The 13,763-nt window shown below is 38.3% G+C and overlaps 1 protein-coding gene across 1 annotated transcript; it reads left to right on the top strand.

Moving 5' to 3' along the window:
• Positions 1-260: 260 nt before the first annotated feature.
• On the top strand, positions 261-10,030 carry LOC309392268 (uncharacterized protein C3orf38 homolog). Its single transcript, XM_081953325.1, has 3 exons — positions 261-539; positions 3,825-4,045; positions 7,936-10,030. Exons 1-3 carry the CDS (start codon positions 401-403, stop codon positions 8,521-8,523), a joined length of 948 nt encoding a protein of 315 aa, XP_081809451.1. The 5' UTR covers positions 261-400; the 3' UTR covers positions 8,524-10,030.
• The last annotated feature ends 3,733 nt before the right edge of the window (positions 10,031-13,763 follow it).

Here is a 13,763-nt window from a genome sequence, read left to right on the forward strand (position 1 = left end):
GAAAAGTTTTGTCTTGCAGAACCAGAGCTGGTTTCAAAGGACCATATATCTTACCGAATAGTTGAAGTACTGAAATTAATTAAAAAAAAAAACCTCCACGAAGATTAATAATAGAGCATCCAATCCAAGCGACGGAACTACAAAGCCTGCTTCTGTTCCAAGCCGGACAGTTTTCACCCGCGCTCCCCGTGTAGATTGGTCGATTTACTAAAGCGCGGAAGGATTGGAGGGGCGGGGGGGGGAGGAGGAGGAGGCGTAAGACATAACAGGCGGAAGTGGCGTTGTTCCGCCCTGCGTGGCTAGGTTGTCAAGGTTTCAGGCAGCCGCTCCAGCTGCGCGCTGCTGGTCTGGGCTTCCCGTCTCGCGCTCGAAGAAGCAACGCTCCTCCCCCCCCAACAATATGGCTTCGGCTGGGGCGGGGATGACCGAGCGCGAGCGGGACGGCTGCCGGGAGCTGTTGGAACTGCTCCAGACCGACGACCTGCTGGCTCTAGCGGACACGGTGACCAGCCGCCTCGTGCAGCCCAGCAACCGCCAAGGTATATTAAGGGGCTAGAAGGACCCGGTATCCTGATGAGAGTTTGAAGGAGGCCTCTGCTGGAAAATACTTCTTGGCTTGAGGTTCATTAATTCCAGCCTGGTGCTTCCTTGTGACCACTTATCAGAATGAGATATTTGTTTCCTTACCCCTCCTACAGTCTAAATAAGGGGTTCTTCTTCAGCTGTGCCAGAAGTATTTTGGCCCTGCGACATCCTTCAGCTGAATTCATACAGTGAGGTTTCCCCCCCCCCCCCCCCGCCTACTGGCGTGGCACAGGCGTTTTGCCATAGAAATCGCCTTATTAACAGATAACTTCGTTTGAAAATAGCTTGAAAACTGGCGCCAGGCCCTGTGACTTCTATTCATCAACGATACTCGCTTTTCTTTAAACCTCTTTGAAGAAAGGCTGATGGTGGCACATGATGTGGAACAAATATTTTATCGGATATAATTTCTGGCTGTTATGGTTAAGGTTAGCCAGAGAATACCTATGATTCTCTATATTTTTGAAGCACTCTTTCCTAGTATTGTGTTTTGGTTACAGGAACAAAATGCCCATACCTTTTTCAAACATGTTTTAAAAGTAACATTTTTCAAAACAATGTTCATCTTCTCAGTGTGAAAAGAGTTGTAAAAGCGTCGTGATAGGAATTTCCAGAATGTGAAGGCAATTTATCATTATGCTAGGGCAGGTTTTTCCTTTTAAAAATAAGGTGTTTCAATAAAAAATCTTACATGGAGAACTATTGCAACTAAAATTGCAGTAGTTTCCCCATCCTGGTACAACGTGAAAAAACTGTCAAAGAAAACATTAGCTGTACATTTGTTTGTAATCTGTTTTTTTCTTATAGTCTTCTGACAAAATATTTTACTAATTAAATATATTAGCAGACAAAATTAGTGCATTATGTCAATATAAAACAATTTCTTTGTTCAGATAGTATTTATAGATCAATGGGAAAGCAATATGCCCCAGATATAGAGCAAACCATTATGATAAAATCATATGCTGGATCTATTGTTACTTGGCTGATGATTTCATACAGCTTTCATATAAGTAATAGTAGCACATCTACAGCACATTACAGTATATGTTAAGAGTTGCCTTAACTTGTAGGTAAATAATAATTTAAGTATTTGAACAATATTAAAGTTAGTGGTGTTCATGATCTTGCAATCTCTGAGAACCTTCTAAATTCTATTTTAATGTGTTTATTTTTATAATTAAAAATGCACCAGTTTTATTCAATTTTCTTCTGATTGCCAGACGAAGCAGAAATATTCACTTTCCATTCTATCTTTACAGCCAAAATAAAGCTTCTTAAAATGATCTTCTCATATTAACGATGTGTACTATTGGTCTATATTTCAAAATATAGCCAAATGAGTAATAAGCTTATGTTCAAAACAGTAAATATGATTGTCTTGCTACAGGAAAACTTCAATTTTTAGAAGGTTGAGAAAATGATAATATGCTATAACAAAGAATCATAAGTATAAATTGCTGACAAGGATTCAGAGTAATGTGTAATTCTTAACTAATTATTTTAATGAAATATATACCTTGATCCAGCCCTTTTCTAAAAAGTAATTATATGACTGTATATCTTTTTAAATTAAGTTTTATTACAAAGCATAATATAGGAAGTTGCTTTGTTTGTGTCACACCATTGCCCATTCTAAGCCAATATTGATGCATTGATTGCAAGTGGTTTCCAAAAGATCCAATCAAGAGTTTTTCTAGACAGACAAAAAAATGAGCTACAGAATTATGGATTATGAGTGGCAGTTTTGTTTCTTATTGACTAGTTCTTTTACTTGTGGGGCATTTCATAGGCATGGGCAGTGGTCGGCAAGCCGCGGCTCGCAAGCCACATGCGGCTCTTTACACATTTTAATGCGGCTCTTCTGTGTGCGGGGCGCCTGCTCCCCTCTCTCCTCTCGGGCACTTCAAAACAAGCGCCCCTTTCCCTTTTTTCTTTTTGACCCACAATGATTAGGGAGGATCCTGAAGTCGGGCGGGGACGAGAAGCGAGGAGGCAGAAAAAGAAACGGAGGCTAAGGAGCTTCCCCCCGCCTCCTCCCAGCAAAAATCTAACCCGGGAGCCGGGCGGGCAGTAGCAAATTAGCCGATCACGCCGCGTGATCGGTTAATTTGCTACTGCCCACGCGGCGTGATCGGCTAATTTGCTACTGCCCGCCCGGCTCCCCGGTTAGATTTTTGCTCTGAGGGGGCGGGGGGGAAGCTCCTTGGCCTCTGTCTCTTTTTCTCCCTCCTCGCTTCTTGGGGCTCCACCAATGGGGGAGCAAGGCCCGCCCAGCGCCAGGCTTTGGGCTAACACAGAGGTCTGCAAAGTTGGCTGTTTTAAGACTGGTGGACTTCAATTCTCAGAATTCTGGGAGTTGAAGTCCACCAGTCTTAAGAGCCAATTTTGCAGATCCCTGGGCTAATATGATTGATGCCCTTGGTGGACTTCAATTCTCAGAATTCTGGGAGTTGAAGTCCACAAGTCTTCAAGCTGTCAGGTTTGAAGACCCTGGGTTTTTTTTTCTAAAGGGTTGGGGGTGCGAGGGTCTTGCAACTTGACAGCTTTAAGACTTGCATGCTTCAATGCCAGAGTTCCTGAGCCAACATGATTGGAGGAGGAATTCTGGGAGTTGAAGTCCACAAGTCTTAAAGCTGTCAGGTTTGAAGACCCCTTGGGGTTTTTTTCCTAAAGGGTTAGGGATGCAAGGATCTTGTAACTTGACAGCTTTAAGACTTGCGTGCTTCAAATGCCAGAGTTTATTGAAACTAAAAACAGTGTACCATCCTATGTATTTTCGGTTTTAAAAATGTGGCTCTCAAAATAAATTTCAATCGTGGTTTTGGCGAGATTTGGCTCAGTTGAAAAAAAAGGTTGCCCACCACTGGCCATGGGTAACATATTGCTTTTTTCACTAGGGATGATGAGACTTGATTACAGGATTTTTTTATTTTTCAGTGAGTGAAAAAGTTCTACATTTTCAGCAAAAATCACAGGAAGTTGATTCTTTAATCCACAATTACGAATAATTATGTTTAACAGATCTTTATAGAATGGCTTTTTCTGTGCTATGTCTTTTGCTATCTTTTCCCAAAAATTCTTGGAGCAGCTTCAGCAGCAAAAGTGCCATCTTTATGTTACATATTTAGAATTCAGAAATATATTTTCAGAATTTTAGATTTACAATCAAATTGCTAGTTGTGTTTTGCAATAAAATTAACTTTAGGTAATATATCTATTTCTGAATTTGTTTATAGAAGCCATAAATGTCATCTTGCTGTACAGTCAAAGTACTGAAGAGCTGTTGAAAAGAAAGAAAGTATTTCGAGAGATAATATTCAAGTACTTGGCAATGAAAGGAGTTATAGTGCCACCTTCTTCTGAAAAACACCAGCTTGTTTATCGTGCAAAGGAGTACTGGTGTGAAGAGCTGAAAGTCTGTGCTCCAGAGCAAACATATACTAATCTTAGTATACAGGTGAGGTACATAAATAATATTAGGAAATGCCAAAAATATTTTTATAATTATATTTAATTATTGAAACAATAATACACTTAAACTGCTGTTCAGTGATTTTCAAAGAAAATTTATGATTTCTTTTTTATTCATTGCTGGAGTTCATTGGCATCTCTCAGTTGGCAGAGAGGTCTTGGGAGACTTCAATCTGCCTTCCATGGGAGTCGGGTCTCAGGTGATCCAAGAGTTCATAGCCACCAGGACAGCCAAAAGAACATCCAGAGTCTGACACTGGACAGTGGTCACACATGGATCTGGTATTCCTGTTGGAGCAGTTACTACGTGATCTGAAATTGAGGAAGCTTTTGGTGTCCCTTGTCATGGCAATATCACACCCTGATTACCATGGGATTCTCTGACACTGTCATCCACTGCAAGGAAGTTAGACCCATTATATTAGTCTATGCCTGGCAACTGATGGACCTTGATGGGTTTCAGAGGTATCTGTGGGTTTCTGCTGCTCTGCTGCATGATCCATCTGAAGACATGGCCACCACTTGGAATAAGAGGGCAATTGATGTCTTGATCTGATTGCAGGAATGCAACCTCTAATGTCTTGTGGATCCTGGCACTCACTGTAGTTCATGGAGGAGTTAAGGGGGTTGAAATGAAAGAAGAGACATCTAACGTGTTTCTGGCATTTTATAGGGATGAACCTGACGCAGGTTAGAGCTGCTAGTAAGACCTACATTGTGATGCTAAGCAGCAAAGCATCAATACTTTCCCACACATTGTGTCCCTGATAACCATCCTGCTCTTTTGAATTACAACATGCCTTCCTCATGCAGAAGAATTTGCTCAATGTCTTATTACACACCTGAATGTGCTGAGAGTTGAATGCTGGCCTTGTTGCAAGTATGACAAGATACCTGGGCAGGAATCTTTCCTAGTTATCTGGGAACTATTTGAGCCTAATGAGCCTAATGAGCTGATTAAGTGTACATAGTCCTTAGGATTAGCTGAGCTCAGCCACCAGCTCTTTAGATCTATGCCCCTCTTGGCTGGTTAAGGGGTCTGGAAGATTTTGTGTAAGTGGGTTCAAGTGATCATTTGATTGAGCGGATTGTTCCATTATCTCTTTAAAAGGCTATGGTTTTCTCCCTGCTCAGGAAGCCTTTGCTGGACCTGATTGTATTGGAGAATTTCAGAAGGCCCTAGATAAATTGGATTATCGATCCAGTTCTATCAGAATTCAGACCCAGATACAAGATTCAAATGGCATTGGTTGCATTATTGAACGATCTCTAGCATGAGCAGGATGAGTTTTGCATCCATCCTTACTCTGCTTGATTTTCTGGTTGTTTTCAATGCCATCAACCATGATAGCCTTTTGGATTGGGAATAGGTGGTGTGGTGTTGTGCATTTGCATATTTTCCTAGGGAGCAATTCCAGTTGGTGATAGGGAAGAAGCCCTTACTGTGTGGAGTGCTGCTGGGTGAGATGATCTATTGCCCAGGAGTGAGATTATCAGTGCTGATGATATCTAATTATACACCTCCGGCTTTGGCGAACTAGGCAATTTTGTGGCTGTCTTCTTCTGCTGCCTAGAGACTATGAGGGTCTTGATGGGCAATAACAGGCTTCAACTGAACCCTGGCAAATCTGTATGGGTTTGGATTTGGGGTCACCAGTTCTAGAATTATGCTATATTTGGTGCTTGATGTGGTTGCACTGCCTCGCCCAAACCCTGGGAGTTTCCTTAGTCTTACAATGACTGTAGCAACTATGGGTCATGGCTAGGAGAGCCTTTATTCAACTTTATTGTGCATCAGTTGTTCCCATTCCTAGATCAAGTAGCTTTGTTCATCTCATAATTATCTCGTGGTTGGACTACTGTACTATGCTTTATATTTTTCTTCAGTAGCAACATGGCGTTTCTCCTGAAGAATATCTATAATGGGTAGTTATTGGTTTGAGCTCCGAGCTTGGCAATTTGGTTGCAAACATTTTGCCACCATTTGAGGAGACATTGTCAGTATATTTTGAATTGATGAAACATTTGCAACCAAATTGCCAAACTCAGAGTTCAAACCAACAGCCTAACTACCAACCTGAGCTACTCATATTCAAACACATTTCAATGGATAGTTATGCGTGGTTTCAGAAGAAGACATGTTACGTTTCTGCTCCATGAGCTCCATTGGTTACTAGTCTGATTCTGAATCCAATTCAAGGTGCTGTTTTTGACTTTTAAAGCTCTACACATAGAATGGGATCACATTATCTGAGGGGCTATCTCTCCAATACATCTACTTATCCTACTAGATCAACCAGAAAGGTCATCATGTGGCTACCATCAGCTGGCGAGCTTCATGGAACATCCTTCACACTGAAGTGACACTAGCTTCATCTTTTTTAATATTCCTGAAGTCGCTTATGACCTGATTGTGTCATTGGGCATGAGGACCCTAGGGGACTAGCAAAATATGATGATGACTTCAGTGTAATTAGCATCTGTTCTCCATTTAATCTTTTTAAAAAAATTGTTTTAGTTATATAACTTTTATGATTTTAATTTGCATTTGTATAGTTTTTGATAATATTAGTGTATGTTATTTTCAGTTTTGTTGTATGCCATCCAAAGTCAATTGTTTGTGAGATGGACAGCCATGTAAATATGACAAATAAATGAAATTGTTCACTCATTTTATTTTTATTATTGTATCCTACTTAAATAGAATTCAAATGTACCTGCTTGTTTTATTAGTTTCTAATAACTATCTTTTCAACTACAGAACAAAGAGGATTGATATATAAAGTTGTATATCTTATATGTAATTCTGAAAAGATGAAACACATTCTTTTCCTGCCTTGATATTGACTTTTAAAGCCCTATGTGGCATGTCTTGATATATTACATACACACACAAACACTATAAAATGTCACTATTAGCAATTAACAGATTAAAAATAAAAATATTCAGGGTCTTCAAATAAATAAGAATATATAGCTCACAATATTCTTCAATTAATCATTCACATACCCTACACAAAATTCACCCAAGGTTCTCTTACTTAATTCTAAATTTTCATAATTGAATAAGATTTTTCAAATGATGTTAAAAAGGTGCTGAATCTTAACAACCTATCTATATATTTTAGAGATATATTTCATAATATATTTTATTGTGGCCTTATTAATTTGAAAGAAGTAGAAAATGTTTGTTTCCTCAGTTATAACTCACCAGGTTTAGGTATGAAAAACTGCATTTTGCCTTATTAAAATCACCGCTTTTTCTAGGAGAGTCATGTTGAGTATTAAAAGATTAAATTAATTCTGATACCAACTGGAAAATACTCAATATAATTATTTGAAAGGGTTTTTAAAGTAGAATCTTTAAGTTGCTTTCCAAGCTTCTATTTTCTATTTTTTTTTTTGTCAGAAGTCATAAACATTGATTTCTATGATAGAATTAATTTGAAAAAACTGACAAGTAGTTTTATCACGTTTTATGTAATATAAGTAATAGTGGATGGGTAGCAAACATTCTATGAGATCTTTCACAATTATCCTTAACCAGTTTTGAACAAACATGTTTGAAATGTTTTATGAAGTAATTTGCAGTGCATCACACTAAATAGAACATAGAATAGAAACAAATTATAAAAAGAAACATAAATCCTCCATTTGTTTTATAAAATGGCTCCAAGTAAATTGTTATTCAGGCCCTTAGTTAGTCCATAAATAAATCATATACATTCATAAATACCGTTTCAAAGCAAGGACCGTTTTCCTGTCACCATTTCATTCCACTTTCTCTGAATTTTTAAGGATCTTTTTAATTATTTTTTGTTATTTTATAAAGTAAAAGTGATTATCCTATTCTACTTCATGTTTCTTATTTTTCAGCAACAAGAAGATGGAAGAACACGAGGAGATCAAGATGACAACAAAGAGTGTCACAATCTGGCAGAAGAATTTTGTCAGTGGTATTTTAGAATGCTAAACTCTCAGAACCCATTGATTGGAGAACCACAACAAGAATGGGGACCACAACATTTTTGGGCTGATGTAACGCTAAAATTTTGTTACAACACTTTGGAACAAAACATGGAAGAGTACTCAGGTGCAGAATTGGTGAGCCTTCGCTTGCTGTCATTAGTGAAAGAAGAATACCTCTTTCTGAATCCCAACTTGAACGCAGGTGGCCTGAAGTGTACCGTTTCACGATATGGATTAGTTGTGGTAGCCGTAGCTGGCACAGTTCATAGAAGTACTTGTTGTTTGGGAATCTTTGAACAAATCTTTGGCCTCATACGCTGCCCATTTAGGGATAATACATGGAAAATCAAGTTTGTCAATCTAAAGATTGTTGGCCAGAATGCGATAGAGCCTGGGACCCATATAGAAAGACCACGCATAAAATACGAGCAAGAAGAACTGCAGGAATTTTATGTGTCCAAGGAACTTGCCTTGATTGAGCCTCAAAAATACTGACTGTTCTGTTTTGCAAAACGAGGGAGAAAAGTATGTGGGCCTTGGAAAATACAGCAGGAGAGCACTCAAAGCATTCAGTAATTTATTTGCCTTTTTAAAAAAATCCATGCTTTCCTACTACGAGATAATTGTGACTACTGATCATAGAAATTTGCTGCTGGTAATTGTTGGCTTGATTCTTGCCCCCAAATTTACAATTTGAAAAATTACTTTGGCAGATTATTTTCTACATGAGAAGGGAGGGAAGGTGAGAAGATACTTCTACTTTCCTGTCAACTTCTGCAAAGTACTGATATAGAGGATGGGTGGGAATAGCCAGGAAGAATCAAGTATAAATGAGAAGCATAAACTAATTGCAGATGTAATATTGTCATCTTGACTGCTTGTAGCTTTCCTCCCCCCCCTTTGGGATAGAAGAATACAGAAGTGTGATGAATCTGTTAAGTTTGCAAGAGATTCTTTTGCCAAAGACTTAATTTTAAGTCTTAGTTAAATACCCTTCACAGTTTAATCTCAGGGTTGCACAAACAAAGCATTTTTTATTTTTGATAGAATTTTCTGCTAAGACAGCAACATCATTAAAATGATTGTTACTTAAATCAGTATATGCGTGAAAAGGTTATAACAGTGCTAAATTTAATAGAGTGTTTTCAGGGGAATTTATGAAATAATGTTACTTTTCTCCATAAAATCTTTTGAAATTTGTTATTTGTTATGTACAACCCTTATTCATTTAGCTATTTACATATAACAAACATACTTGTAAGAATACAAGACAATTGTAAAATTATAAAAAAGACGAGCACTTAATTTGTGGCAGTTACTACATCTAGTTTATTTCACTTATGCTACTTCTTATTGTTCCTAATAAAAATTGCAATCTTCAGACTAATTATAAAAAGGCAGTATTCTTACTACTTCAGATAATTGTGGAAGAATCAATTACTACTACTACTACTACTACTACTACTACTACTACTACTACTACTACTTACTACGGTACTTCACTTTATTGTGGAAAAATCAACAGTGAACAGCTACCAGGTTTTGAAAAAAACTTTCATGAATCCTTACAAGTAAAAATCAAATAGGTGGTGGTATTATAGAATGTAAAATAACTTTATTTTGTTTTTGGGTTTCCTGAGTGATAAAGGTTTAAGAGATATATGTGTCATTACAAATAGAGACTTTGTATTTTTGAACACATTTAATTTGATTTAAATTTTAGTGCATTTATGCAGTTACGTATCTACAATCATACATACCGTATTTATCGGCGTATAACACGCACAGGCGTATAACACGCACCTTCATTTTAAGAGGGAAATTTCAGGAAAAAAATTTAAATTTCAAATAAAGAACTTTGAAGCATCTTTTCCCTGAAGACTCGTGTTTAGTACATTCAGATGCTTTCTTTCCTCTTTCCCTCTTACTTGTATATCCTTCCTTCCACCCTCCCTTCCTCCTTCCCTTCCTTCCTGCCTCCCTTACAGTTCCCTCCTTCCTCTTTCCTCCTGCCTGCCTGCCTTCTTTCCCTCCTGCTTATCTATGCTTCCTTCCTTCCTTGCACCTCCCTCCCTTCTGCCTGCCTGCCTTCTTTCCTCTTTCCCTATCCTCCTATCCTTCCTTTCTCCCTCCCTCCTTCCCTGCCTCCCTTCCAGTTCCATCCTTCCCTCCTTCCTTCTGCCTCCTTCCTGCCTGCTTGCCTTCTTTCCTCTTTCCCTCCAGCGTGTCTGCTTTTCTTTCCTTCCTTCCACCTCCCTTCTGCCCTCCTGCTTTCTTTCCTCTTTCCCTCTTGCTTGTCTATCCTTACTCCCTCCTCCCCTCCTTCCCTTCCTTCCTGCCTCCCTTCCAGTTCCATCCTTCCCTTCCTTCTGCCTTCCTGCCTTCTTTCTTCTCTCTCCTGCTTGTCTGCTTTTCCTGTGTGTGGTGGGAGAGAAATTTGAAAGGTCTGCTTTTGGAACTCAGAAATACCCCCCCACTCCCCTTTTCCTCCAGCGAGCACGGAGCTTGAAGGAGGAAAAGGGAAAGGAAAAGCGTGAAAAGAAGGTGGGGGGGAGAGAAATTTGAAAGGTCTTCTGCTTGCCGTGGGCGGGCCGCATTTACATAGAGCAGGGAGGTCTGTTAAAGGGCTGTATTAAACTGTAAAAACATGGCTTCTTAACATTATATCGGCGTATAACACGCATACATCATTTGCCCCCTATTTTTCGGGGGGGAAAGTGCGTGTTATACGCCGATAAATACGGTATATACATATATAAGGATTCTTTCTAAATATAAACAAAATGGCCTACTGCTAGTAAATAGTTTTTTTAAAAATACGAGAAAGTTATTTTTAACAATACTTTGGTTTAAAATCTGGTATTTATGTCTGCATCCAGATATTTATTTTTCTGCTGGAAACTGAAAGTTTTTTACTTTATTTTTATTTATTTATTTATTACTGTATTTTCCCACTCTTGCTCCTTTTTAATTTGGATCCTTTTTAAGAGCTTGTTCTGACTTATTTTTATCATTTCTTTTTAAATCAAAATCACAATGTAAGAGTTGGAAAACTCCTTGTAGATTATCTAATCCAATTTTATGTCTGGTTCAGGAATCTACTCCCACATTATCTTTGTCAGATACATATCCACATGTTCAAATATTTCCAGCTAAAGAAAGTCTACCACTTTCCAATTATTACTATTGTGTCTAATATCCATTAAAAATTGTGTCTAATATCCAATAAAAATCTTTTCCCCTATAATTTAAGTAAATTGTTTGTTGCCTTCTGGGTATGTTCCAATTTGTTCATGTTCTTATTAAAATATGCCCAGAAATACTCAGTACTCTAGACATCAACAGACCAACAATGATATATCTTAATCTTGATACAGTTCTTATATCAATAAGCCTATGGTTATATTTGTACTTATATTTGCATTTTTGTTTTTGCTTTTTTTTGCAGCTGCGTCAGTGTTGTCTCATATTGTAGGAAGATAAAGACATTGCACATACATTCTTTTATTTTTCCTTCCAGCAAAACTGTGGTGTAGGCTGGACAGAGTATCTGTCCCAAATCACTTGGTGAACGGTGGATGAGTGTGGGCAAATCTGGATCCCACAGTGCTTGTCTAGTACCTAACCTTACACTAGTGTTCTTCAACCTTTTCACAGATGGTTCCACTTTTAGGATATGGCAATATCTGTTCCAAGTTGCAACAGCACTGAAAAAAGTGACATGACCATTTTTCACGCTTATGACGGTTGCAGCATCCTCAGGGTCACATGATTTATATTCGGATGCTTGGCAACTGATTCACATTTATGATGGTCACAGTTTTTCAGGGTCAAATGATCCCTTTTTGCAACCTTCAATGGGAAAGCAAAGTCAATGGGAAAACCAGATTCACTTAACCGTGTTACAAATTTAACAACTGCAGTGATTCACAACTAATATGGCAAGAAAAATCATAAAATGGGACAAAACTCATTTAACAAATGTCTCACTTAGCAACATAAATTTTGGGCTCAATTATGGTCGTAGGTTGAGGACTATCTGTACAATCACTCTATTAATGGGAAGCTGATATTAATCTTTGCACTGTTCTCTCCCTCTGCTCGTCTCAAAGAAGCCTCTCCTCTGTCTCTCCATTCCCTTCTCTTGCCCCATTGTCTTTTTTCCCTCTCCCTTTCCCCCCAAAACCACCACCTTTTATATCCTCTCCTCCAGTCCCCTTTTTGATGCGGCTCCAGCTGACTCTGCTCCCCAAGGCTACATGCTGCTCCCGGAAGTGCCAATCAGCTGTAGCCGTGAGCGCCAATCCTGGGTTCTCAGCAGAGCTGGCAACAGCGCAGCTCCAGTTGACTCCCACAGGCCTGTGCAGTGCTGCCGCCACTTCAATTCTTTGCCCTGCTACCCTTTTACATTTCTTTTTAAACAGTGCTTTTCAACCTGTCGTACGCATACCACCTGCCAGGTGCTGAAGTACCACCAGTGGTATGCATACCATGGATTGAAAAGCACTGCTCTATACCATACTAGCTCTCAAATTCGTAATTTGAAAATTCATAAGGAATTTAAATTCATGTTGCTGAAATCTTCCCATTGATCTAGTTTATCAAGATCTTCCTGAATCTTGGAATAGTCTTTGCTGTTCCATCACTCCTCTCATCTTTTTGTTGATCCCTTATTAAGTATATTTATAATATGTTGAACAATACAATGATATTGAACAGTACCTTGTAATATGCTGCTTCACACTTCCTTTCACCTTACCCAGAACCTTTGATACATACTTGTTGGGTACAGTATGATTGCACAGTCAGCTCTTAATAGTGTGCAGACCAGCTCATATTTTATATTTTTTATACCATTTTACCATTTTATATTTTTTTTCCCCTATTACGATAATGTGGAAGACTCTGCCAAATATACTGTTGAAATCAAGGCACACTACCGTGGTTAACTAAACCATTCACTCTACCAAGAAAGATCAGATTTGTTCAGCATGACATACTGTAATTTGGATAAGCTTGGTTCTGTTGAATAATGCATTATTTTTAATTGTTAAAAATAATCTGTTCCAAAGTTTTACTAGATAACAGTTTTGTAAATTATGTGGGTTCTTTTCACTTCATCATCAGCTTTTTGAAGAGAAGAGCTGTGAAATGACATCTGCATACTCCTTCAAGACTGATGTAACTGAGTTGGTTCTGTAGAAATTCATTCATGGTAGCTCAGTGCTTCCATATCTTTATTCAGCTTCAATTGCCACTTCCTCTTGGTATAAATTGTTCTGCTTAAGCCCACTTGAGCCCATTTGCCATCTGTTCTCAAACTAGAAATTCAATAACACCAATTTCTCCCTATCATCTGTTACCATCCTTTCATCTTTTAGCAGCAGGTCCACAATTTGTTTTTTCTTCTATTACTACAGGTATCGCCAAAAAAGATACTTTTTATAATCTTCTGTTTTTCTTTTAAGTTGTTTCTTTTATGTTTAAGCTTTCCTAATTTGATTTCTGAAAATATTAGACTACTTCTGATTTATCTTAGTTCTATCTTACATTTCTTACGCTTTTCAGTTCCAAGCTCAGTAGAACGCTTTCTCTATAAAACTGCAGTAGTATTTTCAGCTGTTCTCCGTGTGCTTTTCTTATTTGAATAGTGTACAGTAGTATTTCTAGTATCTTATTTTTGAGAAATTCCTAACCCACCTGCACTTTCTTTAAAGGATTTCTATCCATAAGAT

The sequence above is a fragment of the Natrix helvetica genome, assembly GCF_964273705.1.
Source record: "Natrix helvetica genome assembly, chromosome: 4".
NCBI classification, from domain to species: domain Eukaryota; kingdom Metazoa; phylum Chordata; class Lepidosauria; order Squamata; family Natricidae; genus Natrix; species Natrix helvetica.

Bases quoted from the DNA above. Each gene is read 5' to 3' on its own strand.
- LOC309392268 (XM_081953325.1), top strand. From the start codon at position 401: ATGGCTTCGGCTGGGGCGGGGATGACCGAGCGCGAGCGGGACGGCTGC. The intron at 540-3,824 runs GTATATTAAGGG...ATTTGTTTATAG, and splicing joins GCAGCCCAGCAACCGCCAAG to AAGCCATAAATGTCATCTTG. The intron at 4,046-7,935 runs GTGAGGTACATA...CTTATTTTTCAG, and splicing joins ATACTAATCTTAGTATACAG to CAACAAGAAGATGGAAGAAC.